Source organism: Aethalodelphis obliquidens, unplaced genomic scaffold (assembly GCF_003676395.1).
Source record: "Aethalodelphis obliquidens isolate GAN/ISIS:26980383/991018 unplaced genomic scaffold, ASM367639v1 scaffold62, whole genome shotgun sequence".
NCBI classification, from domain to species: domain Eukaryota; kingdom Metazoa; phylum Chordata; class Mammalia; order Artiodactyla; family Delphinidae; genus Aethalodelphis; species Aethalodelphis obliquidens.
Genome location: NW_020838006.1, coordinates 2701838 through 2716195, shown reverse-complemented (window position 1 = coordinate 2716195; position 14358 = coordinate 2701838). Strand labels below are relative to the sequence as shown.

The 14358-nt window shown below is 37.4% G+C and overlaps 1 protein-coding gene across 12 annotated transcripts in view; it reads right to left on the bottom strand.

The window, feature by feature from the left end:
- RBMS3 (RNA binding motif single stranded interacting protein 3) overlaps positions 1-14358 on the bottom strand; it is a 715251-nt gene that overhangs the window by 129208 nt on the left and 571685 nt on the right. For all 12 annotated transcript variants that reach the window (XM_027088163.1, XM_027088168.1, XM_027088170.1 and 9 more), the window contains one exon: positions 4571-4677. In XM_027088163.1, the coding sequence (XP_026943964.1) occupies positions 4571-4677 (107 nt within the window). The remainder of the gene's footprint in view (positions 1-4570; positions 4678-14358) is intronic.

Genomic DNA, 14358 nt, shown 5'->3' with positions numbered 1-14358 from the left:
TTGGCTTTCTTTAACTGTTGTGTAGGTACGAAGCCAGTTACAGTCAGTGATTTTATTTCTACAACCTAAATTGTATTCAGTTCTACTTTTAATCTCCTACTTTGCCACTTTAGGTTCCAAGGGGGTAGGGAGTCTGTCTATATGTTTCCATCATGTCTGTAGTATCCAGTCTTGGATACTTTGGCTTCAACTTCATGTCACCAGCTGCATTAGCCCCTAACAAAAGTCAGCGTGTCCTCTGAAACTTTGAAGCTGGGCACTGACTTCTCCCCTCCAGCTGGGAAAGTCCTAGATAGCATATTCTTCCCGAAGAAGGTTGTTTCATCTACACTGAAAATCTGTTATTTAGTGTAGCCACTTTTATTATCTTATCTAGACCTTCTGGAGAACTTGCTGCAACTTCTACATCAGCATTTGCTGCTTCACTTTGCACTTTGATGTTACTGAGATGGAGTCTTTCCTTAAACCTCCTTAAACCTCTGCTAGCTTCAGACTCTTCTTCTGCAGCTTTCTCACCTCTTTCATCGTTGCTAGAATTGAAGAGAGTTAGGGCCTGGCTACGGATCAGGCTTTGGCCTGAGGGAATGTTGTGGCTGGTTTGGTCTTCTATCCAGACAACTAAAACTGTCTCTGTATCAGCAATAAGGCTATTCTGCTTTTTTATCATTCATGTGTTCACTGGAGTAGTGCTTTTAATTTCCTTCCAGAACTTTTCCTTTGTAGTGACTACTTGGCCAACTTTCAGCCTATCTGGGCTTTCGATATACCTTCCTCAATAAGCTTAATTATTTCTAGCTTTTGATTTAAAGTGAGGGATGTGGGACTCTTCCTTTCACTTGAACACTTAGAGACCATTAATTAGCCTAATTTCAGCATTGCCTCAGAAAACAGGGAGGCCCAAGAAGAGGGAGAGAGATGGGGGAATGGCCAGAGAGTGGAGCAGTCAGAACACACACATCATCCTATATGGACACAGTTCATGATGTCCCAAAACAATCACAATAATCACATCAAAGATCACTGATCACAGATCACTATAACAAATACAATAATAATGAAAAATTTTGAAATAGTGCGAGAATTATGAAAATGTGACACAAAGACAGGAAGTACGGAAATGCTGCTAGAAAAATGGCACCAATAGACTTGCTCAATGCAGGGTTGCCACAAACGTCAATTTGTAAAAGACACAACATCTGTCAAGTGCAGAAAAGGGAAGTGCAGTAAAACGAGGTCTGCCTGAATGCAAGTCTAGTCATCTTCTACTCAGCCAGACATTAAAGTGATGGGCAAAAATGTAAAACAGTGCCTTTCTTCAAAAAAAAAGTCTTTGCTTTGAAAAATATAGTACTTTCCATAAAAGAGTTCTATTTTTGTTAACAGGTGATGGGTTTTTTTTTTTAATGAACTAATAACTAATAATTTTTAAGAGTATAAAGGAAAACAAAGACCAAAGAATTTGAGGAAGGCTGCATTAAGAAACAAAATGGTAAGACTGTTATAGAGTCCTTGGAAAGAGAGGGCTCACAGCGCCAATCCCTGGCCCTTCTGCTCATAGCTTTTGGTGTCACTTGAGAGATTAGTTAATAACTTAAAAATATTCCAGTATTCTTCACTTATGCAAAAATACGTCTGCCAACATATACTTATATTTCAAAACCTGGCTAATTTACACTAATTTATGTGTATAACGTGGTCAGTAATAGCATTTCACCAAACTATGCTAGAAGAACTGTTATCAAAATGCCACCCAGAATAAAACAGCTTTACATAATAAATTAAAATTTTAATTAGCCTATCAATTTTCATGTTTAAGGTACTTCAAAGTTGCTTGCAAGCCACTGGTTTTGTATCTGAAGCATTGTCTCAGAAATCTTTTTCACACTATCAATTTTCACCTGACTCAAGAGAGAGGACAAGTAAACATTAGCCTCATTCTGGGCTATGATCTCAGGTTGTGAAGCAGCAGAATCTAAATTATCATTTTTTATTTTATCTAAGGCAACGATGATTGAAAGGTTTACCATTATTTTATATAACAAAACAAATAAGCAAAAACAAATAGCCCAAATGATCTCCTTATAAAGCTGGAATGCCAAAGGGCTACAAGGTAAAACACCAAACCACCCACCAGAAATGGACTTCAAGGGAAGATGCATGTCTCAATCTGGGTGAGGGAAGGAAGCAAAAAGTTCTCTTTAAGAATCTGACCCACAGTCCTTGCTTTGGTTAGAGTTTCAATTGATAAGATCTATGCGGTCAAAGACCTAAAGCAGAGAATGTAGATAGTACCCCCAGGTGACTTAACAGGAGAAAATACAAACTGTCTTGCCATTGATTATAAGAGGAGAGTCAATTTCAGCAGTGTCAAAATGTGGAAAAACAACAGCAACAAAAATGTGTGTCTTAGAAACAATGAAATACAGTAACTGGAACTGACTGGTTTATAAGAGATGATTAAATATTGCTTACACAGGATTAATTTGTATGATGTCATACCTTATACACCATACTAATATACATACTTTTATTTAGTCTAGCAAGTACTATGCAAGGGGAAATAGAAGAAAAAATATATGTAATAATGGGCAAAGTTTTCCAATATTCTTGGTGCGTCTACTTCTAAGACCATAATCACATAATCACAGAGTAAAAATTAACATGCTCATCTCAAAACCAAGATATCTGATAAGTGTATTTTCAGTTCATGCCATTTATTTTCCTGATTTCTTTCCTCTGAAATGTATCTGCATACTTGGAATATGTTTTTATTGGTCACAGATAAATTTATGATGGTCCCTTGATTTTCATATTCAACAAGAAAACCTATAGCTCTTAAAAAGCAACTTTTGAAAACAAAGATTAAGAATATACTTTAAAACCTACATTTAAATTACAAGGTGCCTGGGTCCTAAATTTGACTCCACAATGCTTCCATGGCAATAGTACACGTGGTCTTTATCATGCTCTAAACCCAGAGCCCTGGATTCTGTATACAGTAGCAGGGTGGCCGCTCTAAGTTTATGTTTCTTTTATGTTTATTGGTTTGGTTTCTAAGAAATGTAGACTCAAGTGAGGTGTCTTGCTGCAATTGGTATCTATTCAGGGAATGTAATAATATAGGAACTGAAATTTCAGTCATCATTGCTAAGTTACCTAGTTAAATATTGAGGCTTGGGGTTATGGTCTGTGATCCAGGAATCTCTAATCAGCGGGCATTTGACTCAAGTAAATTTTGAAAGATCAAATGAGTCTTTCTAGACCATGGATGACTGGCATGGGACCACTGTGCAAATGAGTGCTATCACAAATCACCTTTCTTCTGGGGGCAGTGGGCTACCTGCTGATCACAAACTGCCCACTAAAAACACACGGTCACACCCTGCCCTCTTCTGTTCTGACTACTTTTCTAAAATTGAAACTCTTGGTTTTTTTTTTAAATTAGCTTCAAGTGTTCAGTGGTGATTCTCTTTTTCCTTAAGGTAATGAGTTATAGATTATACAGTACTTAAACATAGCTATCCACTTTACAAGGGGTTTTGAGATCTGCATGGAAATACTCAAAACAGACTACAGTCTTAGAAACTGAAAAATGGCTAAAGGTTTTGCTGAGTAAAAAATCCCACCCTCTTTTCTTTCCTTACAACTGTAATCTCAGTGTTGAAAGTATAAAATGCTGCATCAAGTAGGATGCCTCTTAAATGATAAATGGATGAAGTAGATGCTTTGAATAGAAATACTAAATAAAGCTCTTCTGTTGAAATGATGGTCTTGGTACAAAATGGCATTTATTCAAGGCATTCAAACAACTCCATTCTATTTCACAAAGAATAAAAAGACCTCTTAGAAGCCCAGACACCTTTTCCTTGTCTTCTCACAACAAAAATAACCAACAGGAATCCATTCCCAAGTGGCACTGGAGCCATAAGCTTGCTTTTCTACTGTTTTGTGTTAGGAGAGTAAAGGGATAATTAACTGTTAAATGCTTTTCTCCTTGTTGGGAAAAGCAAAACCTTGTGTGTATCTGCTTTTCTTTCTCCTTGACCAACAGAAAATGTCATATTTTATATTGATATATACATATATAAGACACATATCAACATGTTTATGAGCACACGGGCATTTCGTAACTACACATATATGTGCAAGTGGAACATCTCAACAGTAGAATGAAATAAATCTAAATTTTTGTTTGTTTTTTTCAAACACAAACATTTAACTCTCACTATTGTTTTCACTGAAAATATTTTCTTAAGTAATCATACCCTCATTTTATAACTATGACACAGTTATGGATCAATTCTTTGTGGCTAAGTCTCTCAGTGAGTATTATAGGGTTCAAGTTTGGTTAAAGACAGAAGACTTACTGTAGTGCAGAACTGAGGTCAATTTGGAAGTCCTATACTCCTCCTGAACTAATTTTATTCTGATTAAATCAATATAGGCCTGCTCATTTGCCATCTGGTTTTCTACAGGACCTGGTTCTCTCACAGCCCCGTGTGTCTGTCTTGCCACCCTCCTGAGGGATGCCTGTGGCCACATTTCTGAGCACAGGTCAGTCAGGACTCACCTCTCCTTCCCTGGGCCAAGGCCTTCCATTCTGGGTGTATTTACTTTGATTCTGTCGCTTCTTTTGTCCTCCATCAGCGAATTTGCACAGTAAAGGCTCACTAGGGGCTGGGAAGATAAGAAACCAATTTTACATTAGCAAATCCCCTTTAAAAATAAGTGATTATGTGAGTCACAGTAGTGCTTTGTAATGCATATCTTTTGAAGTCCTCTTGCTTCTGGAGAGACATTTGGCCCCCTTTTAGTTTCAACTCTGTTGGCGGCTGTTCTAACTAACTGGGCTTCAAAAAAGTACTGGCAGACCATAAAAGAATATAACAAATATTGTTGAAAAAATAATCAGTTGAAGCAGAATGTGAACTTGCCTTAGAAGTAAAGAGACAAGAATCAACCCCTTCCGACTATGTTGGTGTTAAAAACAAGACAACAAGCCCTAAATGAAGTCACTTATGCTAAGCCCCATGTCACCAAACAGAGACTTATAGTTTCAGCCTCTCTGAGAAATGGAATCTGAAACCAGTCCATCAGGAATCCCTTGGTCAGCACTAGAGCGGTAACCTGCCTGACAGACCCCTGCATCCCCTAAAGGAAAGGGACCTTGTCACAACCAATCCACTTTTTGCTAGTATGCCTTTCTTGTCCCACTCTTTTCCGCCTATAAAAGTCTTTTATTTTATACAGCTCCTGGTAGCTCCATTCTCTCTGCTGGCTGGGATGCTGCCCAATTCATGATCTCCCACATGTGGTCCTAATTCTTCACCCTTCCCTGTATCCTTGTCTTTTGCCATGAATGACTGCTGACTGAGGGGCTCAGTTTTTCTGAGTGCCTGCCATGTGTATAGGAAGTATACATGTTATTAAACGCCTGTTTGTTTTTCTCTTGTTAATCTGTCATTTATTACAGGGGGTGTCTCAGTCAAGACCTAGAAGAGTAGAGAGAAAATTATTTTTCCTCTCCTACTATACATATGTTTATGTGTGTATATATACATTTAAAAGTCTTTTTTTGGTGAAACCTTGGAAGCTGTAGAATTGGGGAACAGTACTGGCAGGAAAAGAAAAGACTGAATGAACGATTAACCTTAAGATTTCTTTTACCCACTAGCATAAAAAATTGTGCAGAAGCATCCCTGAAACAAATATTACCAGATAACAATAGTCTAGCTTGCCAAGGATCAAATATAGATAGACTAGGAGATTCTGGATTTTAAGCCTATCTTGAAGTTTGCCATTACTGAAAAGAGAACTTTCAAAAAATTATTTTTAACACTAGGGGACATTTAAAAAGTCATGGGGTGAGACTTTCTTAGCTTTCAACTGAGATATCTTTGCAAATTGTGTTTTACAGTGTCTTAGAGGCTTCAAATATTAGCCACCCTGATATTCAAGGATCTTCATAAACCGTCAGGCTATGGATGTTGACAATGACCTATTTGTATTTATTGGCATCGCTAAGTTGAAACATCTCCTGTTACTTTCTTAATTTGAAGATGATTATGATGGTAAAGAAGACAGGGCCACAATGTTTCGCTAAATGAATTAAAAAAATAAAACCCCAGAAACAAATGTTCAAAAGTGTCATTAGAATAAGATGGAATATCCGTAATATTGCCCTTGAACTGCAGGCGTGTCATTCTGATTGTCAGTTTCCCAAGGGACTATTTTATTCAGAGTGGAAGAGAAAACATTAGTAAATTAGTTAGATTTATATAATCTTCTAGTCCTCATGTAATTTCTAAACACCTGCAGGGTAAAGTCTCAACTCCTTAATTAGAAGATAAGAATTTGTGCCCTTAATCTTACCTTTCATCAGTCTCCTCCTCTCCCCCAGTGGTTTACAGTCCCCTCACCTCTAAATGCCTTTCCTCCTGCCTGAAATCTCCTTTTGCATCTCCCTCCTACCCCGCCCCCTGGACCCATACCCTCCATCTGGCAAACTACTAATCAACCTTCAGAATGTAGCTCAAATGTCACATTCTTCTGGAAGCTGTCTCTTACTACCCCATGTCACTTCAGAGTGAAATTCCCTAATGCTTACTTGGCAGATTTTTTTCACAGGTTCAATGATGTTTTGAAACCAAGAAGGACCCTGTGGGGCCCTCCTGGGTACAAATCCTTTCCGTGTCCCCCATTTCTTCTTTGTAGGAAATAGGCTTCATTCAGCCTCCCTGACCTTCCCTGAGTTCCAAAGGGTAGATTCAAAGAGTTGCTAATCAGGGAGAGGAGAGAATGCAGAAACAAAGGAGGAGCAGGCAAGAACCACTAGTGCAGCCGCCCTGGGGCAGGGTCTTGGTTCCTGCTTAAGGAATGTATGGAACAATATAGCTCTGAGTTCTTCTGCAGGACTAAGGCCCCAGGATGATAACTTCAGGCCAAGCACAAAATTCCTGGATACCACCCTGCTACCTCACCACCAACCAATCAGAAGAAGGTCTATACACAGCGGAAGATAACAAAGACTCTGACCCCCTCCCCAAATGATTCTTCCTTTAAAAACTTTCATGGTTGAGCAGAAACTTGGGAGTTGGTTCTTGGACACAAGTCCACCTTCTCCCCAGGTTACTGGTCTCCTGAATAAACCAATCTTTTCTTTTCAACCAACACTTGTCTCTTGAGTATTGGCTTCTGAGTGGTGAACAGCGGAAGTTGATTTTGGTAACAGTTTCTGTTAAGTCTTCTAACAATAATAAGTAATTTCCAGGCTTGAAGGTGGAAAGTGATTATAGCAGAGTTCTGGGTGAAGTTTGTGTGTGTGTGTGTGAAAATTGTTAACAGCATTTTGCACATAGATATACATAATACTTGCCAGTGTTGCTATTCAGTGTGGCCCAAGGACCAGCAGCAGTGGTATCAGCACATGGGAGCCTGTTAGAAATGCAGAGTCGAGGGCCCTTTCCCAGTTATACTGAATTAAAATCTGTATTTGCAGCAGATCCCAAGGTGATTCCTGTATGCATTGAAGTTTGAGAAGCACTGATGTAATTATGACTGAATCCTTAAGGAAGGAGGAATATACCTTAGATGTTAAACATGAATCCTCTGAATAATGAGACGATTTCAGTAGCATAGAAATGTTATATTGTCTACAATTTCCTTATTGCAGTATTATGATGTCAATTGATTTTGTTTAGTCTCTTTTAACAGTAGTTGAAATAGAGGCTAAATGAAGAAAAGGCCTTTGTGGAAGTGAGATGCAGTTATAAGCCACAGTTTGTAATGTGCTAGAAGACATTTTGGTCTCTCATGTAAATGGGGAATATTTAAAATATAATTATAACAATGCATGGCAATAAAGTTGCATGGTAATTATGAAGAAGTAATTACAATTTGCTTGCTTAGTGGAGTATTTCTAGTCTCCCAAACTCTGCACTAAACATAAAACATCGGATGCATAAACTGATAAAATAATCTAATGGTTTATAGGATTTGCTATCTTAAGCAAATGAACAGACGACAAGTATTTTGCTTAGCAAAATTAATGTAAAACACTATATACTGATTTTTATTTAAAACTTAACACAACTTCAGTTTTATGATTCACTAAAAATGTTTCTAACATCGTATCTTATAAGTAGATATTGATATACATTTCAGCTAATATGTATTAATAGCAGAATTCCTGCTGTCCCTTAGAGAAGTTGAACATTTTTAATTAGCATTCAGTTTATTTAAATTCTTCTAGTATTTATATTGGATTTGTAGTGATGCTTTTTAAAAAATATCTCTTTATTATCATAACTTACAACTCTGATGTTTTAAATATTAAATTTTAAAATTTCTCACCTCAGATAGATTATAAATCTTACTTCAGAAAAAAAAAAGTACAGTGGGAGGAGCTGGTAGAGAGAGTAAGCTAATGACAACAGAAGCAGTTTATTGGGGGCGAGCTTAAAAAAATCTTTGTGTGAGAGTAGAGGGATGAGATGAAAACAAATTTAAAAAATTTTCAAGAACTAAGATAAAATATGATAAAATTTTAATCTAGAAACTATCTTTTTTTTCAGGTATGGATATGAATTAGTTTTTAATTAAACTATCCCTGTGATATTCAGGGTGACTTGTACATTAAAAAGCTGTTCAGGGCTTCCCTGGTGGCGCAGTGGTTGAGAGTCCGCCTGCCGATGCAGGGGACACGGGTTCGTGCCCCGGTCCGGGAAGATCCCACATGCTGCGGAGTGGCTGGGCCCGTGAGCCATGGCCGCTGAGCCTGCGCGTCCGGAGCCTGTGCTCCGCAACGGGAGAGGCCACAACAGTGAGAGGTCCGCGTATCGCAAAAAAAAAAGCTGTTCATACTAATGAATTCAAAAACGATACTAATCAAAGGATGTTAAACTTAGAAACATTTTTAACACATTCATTCATTAATAAAAGAAAACTGAAAGCTATTCAGTATACATATATGTTTCACTACCCTGGACTCTGTACCTGAAAAAGTGGTCAGTCTAGAGGGAAAAAGACAAGTAAAAGGAATACTCTAATGGATGGCAATGGCTGTCATAATAGAAATATGGATCGGTATTTGGGGAACAGAGAATGGATGTCTGCCTCTAGCATGATAGCCATAGAACATCCTCTAGCTTAGAAATCACGTCCAATACCACAGAGTTTGGAAACATCACAGTTCACATGCATGGTTCTCTCCATGCCAAGTGCCAGATTATGACCTGAGCACAGGAAGGACTAATATCAAGTCTGGCTAAAAGCAGGCTTCTATCAAATGTTTGCTAAATGAAAATATTAATAAATGAGATGGATACAATGATAGGATGTAGTTGAAACACTTTTAGAATTCCAGATGAAAACTGCCAGCACTAGAACTGAGAACAAAGAACAAAGAGCCTGGCTCAGCCCTCAGCCCTAGGTCCTTAGCCACTGCTGTCACCAACAGGGCACCGTCAGGGGAATCTGGGATGAAAAACAGGATGCGGCACTTTGTGCTTTGGACAAACAGGCCCCTTAGACAGTTAGATGTAGAGGTCAGGGAGAATTTTAATGAGCCCCGATTCTTGCTTCCTCCCATTGATAGAAAAGCACTAAAATCATTAAATTAAGATATTTGTTCTTTGTGACTAGCAGTAATTTTTTTATCAAGGTGTATGCTTGACTGCACATATTCCCAGGCCAAAAATCATATGTAAGCTAGTTTCTCCACTACCTTTTTGGAATAATTCCCTCAGAGCTTCTGAGAGGCTGTCTTCCAGGCCACAGTCCTCAGTAAGGTCCCTGAATAAAACTTTAACGACTCCTATGTTGTGTGTTTTTCTTTAAGTTGACACAACAGTGTATTTGGACTTTCAGCCCTTACTATAATTCTCCATAGTCCTTAAGCTTCCTGCTGTCTTCTACCTGATCAGGATCCCTAATTCCTTCATATGCAGACAGAAGTAGCCTGTACTGATATGGGATAAATAATAATGATGTACAAGTTATGGATATAAGTCTGGTTCTAACTCTATGTTAGAACCCATGTCCTTATTTTTTTAATACTACCTTTAAAATACTTGCAGTTAGATGCAGAAAACAAACTTATGGTTAGCAAGGGGGGAAGGGGGGACAGGGATAAATTGAGAGATTGGGATTGACATAAACACACTACTATATATAAAACAGACAACTAATAAGGACCTACTGTACAGCACAGGGAACTCTATTCAATACTCTGTAATGACCTGTATGGGAAAAGAATCTAAAAAAGAGTGGATATATGTATAACTGATTCACTTTGCTGTATAGCAGAAACTAATACAACATTGTAAATCAACTATACTCCAATAAAAATTAATTAAAAAAAAATAAAGTGCTTTGCAGTAGAAAAATAAAATAAAATACTTGCTGTTATATCCAGGAAAGTTTGCAGATGAATTTCTCTGATTTGTATGCAAATGATTTGCTATTTTCTCTCCCTCATATGCTTTATAATGATAAAGTTCATATGCATATATGTACGTGTATATCTATAGCTACATATCTTCCTAGATGTAGAAACAGCAAGTCCCAAATCTAGACCACAACTGACATGACAAACATTACTTGAAGGTTACAACACTGAATTATTATATTTTGGAGTTAGAAAGCCTTTTGCATATAGCAAAGTGGGCTATTTGGTTCCATTTCCTTTCAACTTCTATAGCCTGTTTACCATTTAACTATGTTTTGTATACTAAATGAGGTAGAGTTATTTGGACAGTTCTTAGTTGTACTAAACTTCCATCCTGGAAGGCCTATAGTCCCTGTCTATTGTTTGATCTTAAAATGTATTTAATTTAAACTCTTTATTTTGCCAATAAGGAAAATAAAATTTCAATGAATTGCCGGCTAAATTGTGGTAGCTGATAGAAACATCATACCCAGAACCGTGTATTCTGGATTTCTAATCAAACACTCTCTCCAACTGCTTACCTTCCGCCTTCCCCATCAGAGGTAAAAAGAAATGAGTTTTGGGCAGTTCTTGTGCTTGAGCCATAACTTTGGGATGGAGCAAAAAGACTGAATATTCACTAAGATATGATTACTGTGGTTCTCTGAGCACAGGTTAGAATTAGAAGTGAAAACCAAGCATTCAATGAGATCTGCTAAGATGATTTGTACTGCCATTCTAATAACAGTTTATTTTAACAGAATAAACAAATTACATGGGTAATATATATATATTTTTTCACATTTTATTTTTTTATTATTTTTAAACATCTTTATTGGAGTATAATTGCTTTACAATGGTGTGTTAGTTTCTGCTTTATAACAAAGTGAATCAGTTATACATATACATATGTTCCCATATCTCTTCCCTCTTGCATCTCCCTCCCTCCCACCCTCCCTACCCCACCCCTCTAGGTGGTCACAAAGCACCGAGCTGATCTCCCTGTGCTATGAGGCTACTTCTCACTAGCTATCTATTTTACGTTTGGTAGTGTATATATGTCCATGCCACTCTCTCACTTTGTCACAGCTTACCCTTCCCCCTCCCCATATCCTCAAGTCCATTCTCTAGTAGGTCTGTGTCTTTATTCCCATCTTGCCCCTAGGTTCTTCATGACCTTTTTTTTTTTCTTAGATTCCATATATATGTGTTAGCATACAGTATTTGTTTTTCTCTTTCTGACTTACCATAGGTAATATTTACAAATGTCAGACACATGTGTACTCCTATCATTTAGGCCAAAGAAGTGTAAAATGGTGGAAACAAATAAAAAGTTAATAACACTTAAAGAAAGTGTAACTTGCATGTACACTCCCAATTTTATCTTTCTGAAATGGATTAGTGCTTATATTTAGTTGCAAATAAAATTCTTTACTATGGGAAGCAGGCTGACAGAAAAAGAAAATGCTCCAGAGTGACAACAAAAGCAGAACAGCTGTTTGCCTAGAAAAAAAGAGAGAAAAAACATAGTATGGTTTTTTTTTGATAAATCATACTATGGCTAAGTAATTATCTCAAGCTCACCTCTCTGTTTCAAGTATTAAAACAAACAGGCTGGTGGTTGCCAAGGGGGAGGGCGTTGGAGGAGGGATGGAGTGGCAGGTTGGGGTTAGCAGATGTAAGCTTTTATATATAGAATGGGTAACCAACAAGGTCCTCCTGTATAGTACAGTGAACTATATTCAATATCCTATGATAAACCATCATGGAAAAGAATATGGAAAAAAAAAAATATACGCACAACCGAATCACTTTGCTGTACAGCAGAAATTAACAGCATTGTAAATCAACTGTACTTCAATTAAAATTTTTTTTAAAATTAAAAAAAAAGGAAACAAACAAGCAAGGCACCATCTTTTTCTTATTTGTAACAATTCTCTGATAATTCTTTTCATATAGAAAAATTTATTCTTAGAAGAAAAACCAAACCTTGTTTAGGGGAATAACATAAGAGAGAAAGTTGATGATTCACGTAGATGAGACACAATGTACATCTCGGAGGTACAATTGGTTCCTTCTGACTGAAACCTCATCTGTGCTGAGTGAAGACACCAAGAAAGTGCAAAGCACAGGTACTTCCAAGAAGCACCAACTGACTAATCTACAACTGGCTGACTTACCTGTCCAACAACAGATTGGGGAAGCTTGTGTAGTTGGAAGGCAAAACATCAAAGGAAAATGTTTCTAAGATAAAGAGTCTTTAAAACAAGGAGAATCTTATTTACTGACCAAGATGGACCATATCTGGTCTTGTCTTTCTCCTCCCCTCCCTCGTATTTCCATGGCGCTGTACTTGCCCCTGACAGACCTCTTTGCATACTATATGTAATCTTTATAGATTACTACACACTCTATGTAACATGGCACTTTTTATTAGAAAGAGGCAAAAAGAAGAAAAAATATACAGCAATAATCTTATAGTACAGATATCCCTTTGATATTAAACATCAATAAACACATAAACAAAAGAAGGACATTCTTGGTAGTAAATTCAAATTATACAAAGGTTAAAAACAAAAACTATAAGACCCCTTCTCAACTCCCCCCATTTTCTTATAATTCCTTCCAGGAAAATGCATAAATATATACCTACTAATCCATCTTCCAGTTATCTGGTTCTTTGTTTTTTTAATTCCAAAGGGGACACTCAGAATGTGGGTTTTATTGTTTGTTTAATTATATATGAAGAGTCAGCACATATCATCCTTTTGAAATGCTGCTCAGTATTGTAGCATAATTATCATGTACCATAATTTATCAACGTCCATCAATAGGGGACCAGCTAAATCTCATTAAATTTCCATAATGCGTGTCCATGTTCTTCTCCACTATTAGGAGAATTTGATTTGATTGGAGTCAGGAGCTGGGTCATATTCACCTTTGCCCAGCATCCACCCCAGTGGCCCAGCAAATTGTCTGAGGGAAGCACACAATTCATTATCTGCTGATCAAATTATTAAATACATGCAGACAGACAGACAAGAAAACTTCTTAAGATTCCTTACATTAATGAAATTCTAAAGGATTTAAGAGTGAGAGCACAACCTTTTCCTCTTTTAAGAGAGAATAGAGTCCCATAATTTCCGTATTTAAATATAACTAGCCAGCCTGCTTGAAAAATCAAAAAACAAGAGAGAATTTCAAGTCCCAGTCCCAGGTATAACTCTAATTTCACATGGAGCTCATGTTACCTGCCCTAAAAACAAATGGAGGGGGAACCAGAGTGAGGAATCTTATAATGAAAAACATCAGGATTTTTCCCAGTATCCAGTTACAATCCTCCACCAAGGAAGCAAACACATATGCACCCCCAAACTGAACCCAAACTCAGGTCAAGAAAACATAGGTCAATTTCCTGTATGCTGTTTCTAAGCATATATTACCTGGGCTAGAGACTGAAAGAATTCCCAAAATGCAGTAACTGAGTTAGTAGAAATAAATGTGTCCCAGTATCAAAGGGAAAGCTGTATATAACTGGGTAGGTATCTGTTTACAGGGCTCCAGGCACCAGCTGGGAAGAGAACGTCCCTTCTGTGGATGAAGGATTTACGGGGGAAATGGCTTGGGACTGAGCTTTTTCTAACTCAAGATTCAAGGAACTAAAATTGTGACAATTTGAAGAGTGCTTTCATGGAGCCTGAATCACTTACTAATCGATACTAAGTAAATATAACCGAGACACTAGAAACTGCGTCCTTCAAAGATGTGTTAAAGACCATATGTGCCATAAATGTCTACAGATAAATCTATCTAAGGAGTCATACAAGGAATCAGTCCTCGCTATCGAGGAGTTGAGTGTAAAAACAATGCATATGAATGGCTCTAAAATAGAATATCCGCTTGTACTTGCTACAGAAGCAAAGGGATAAAAC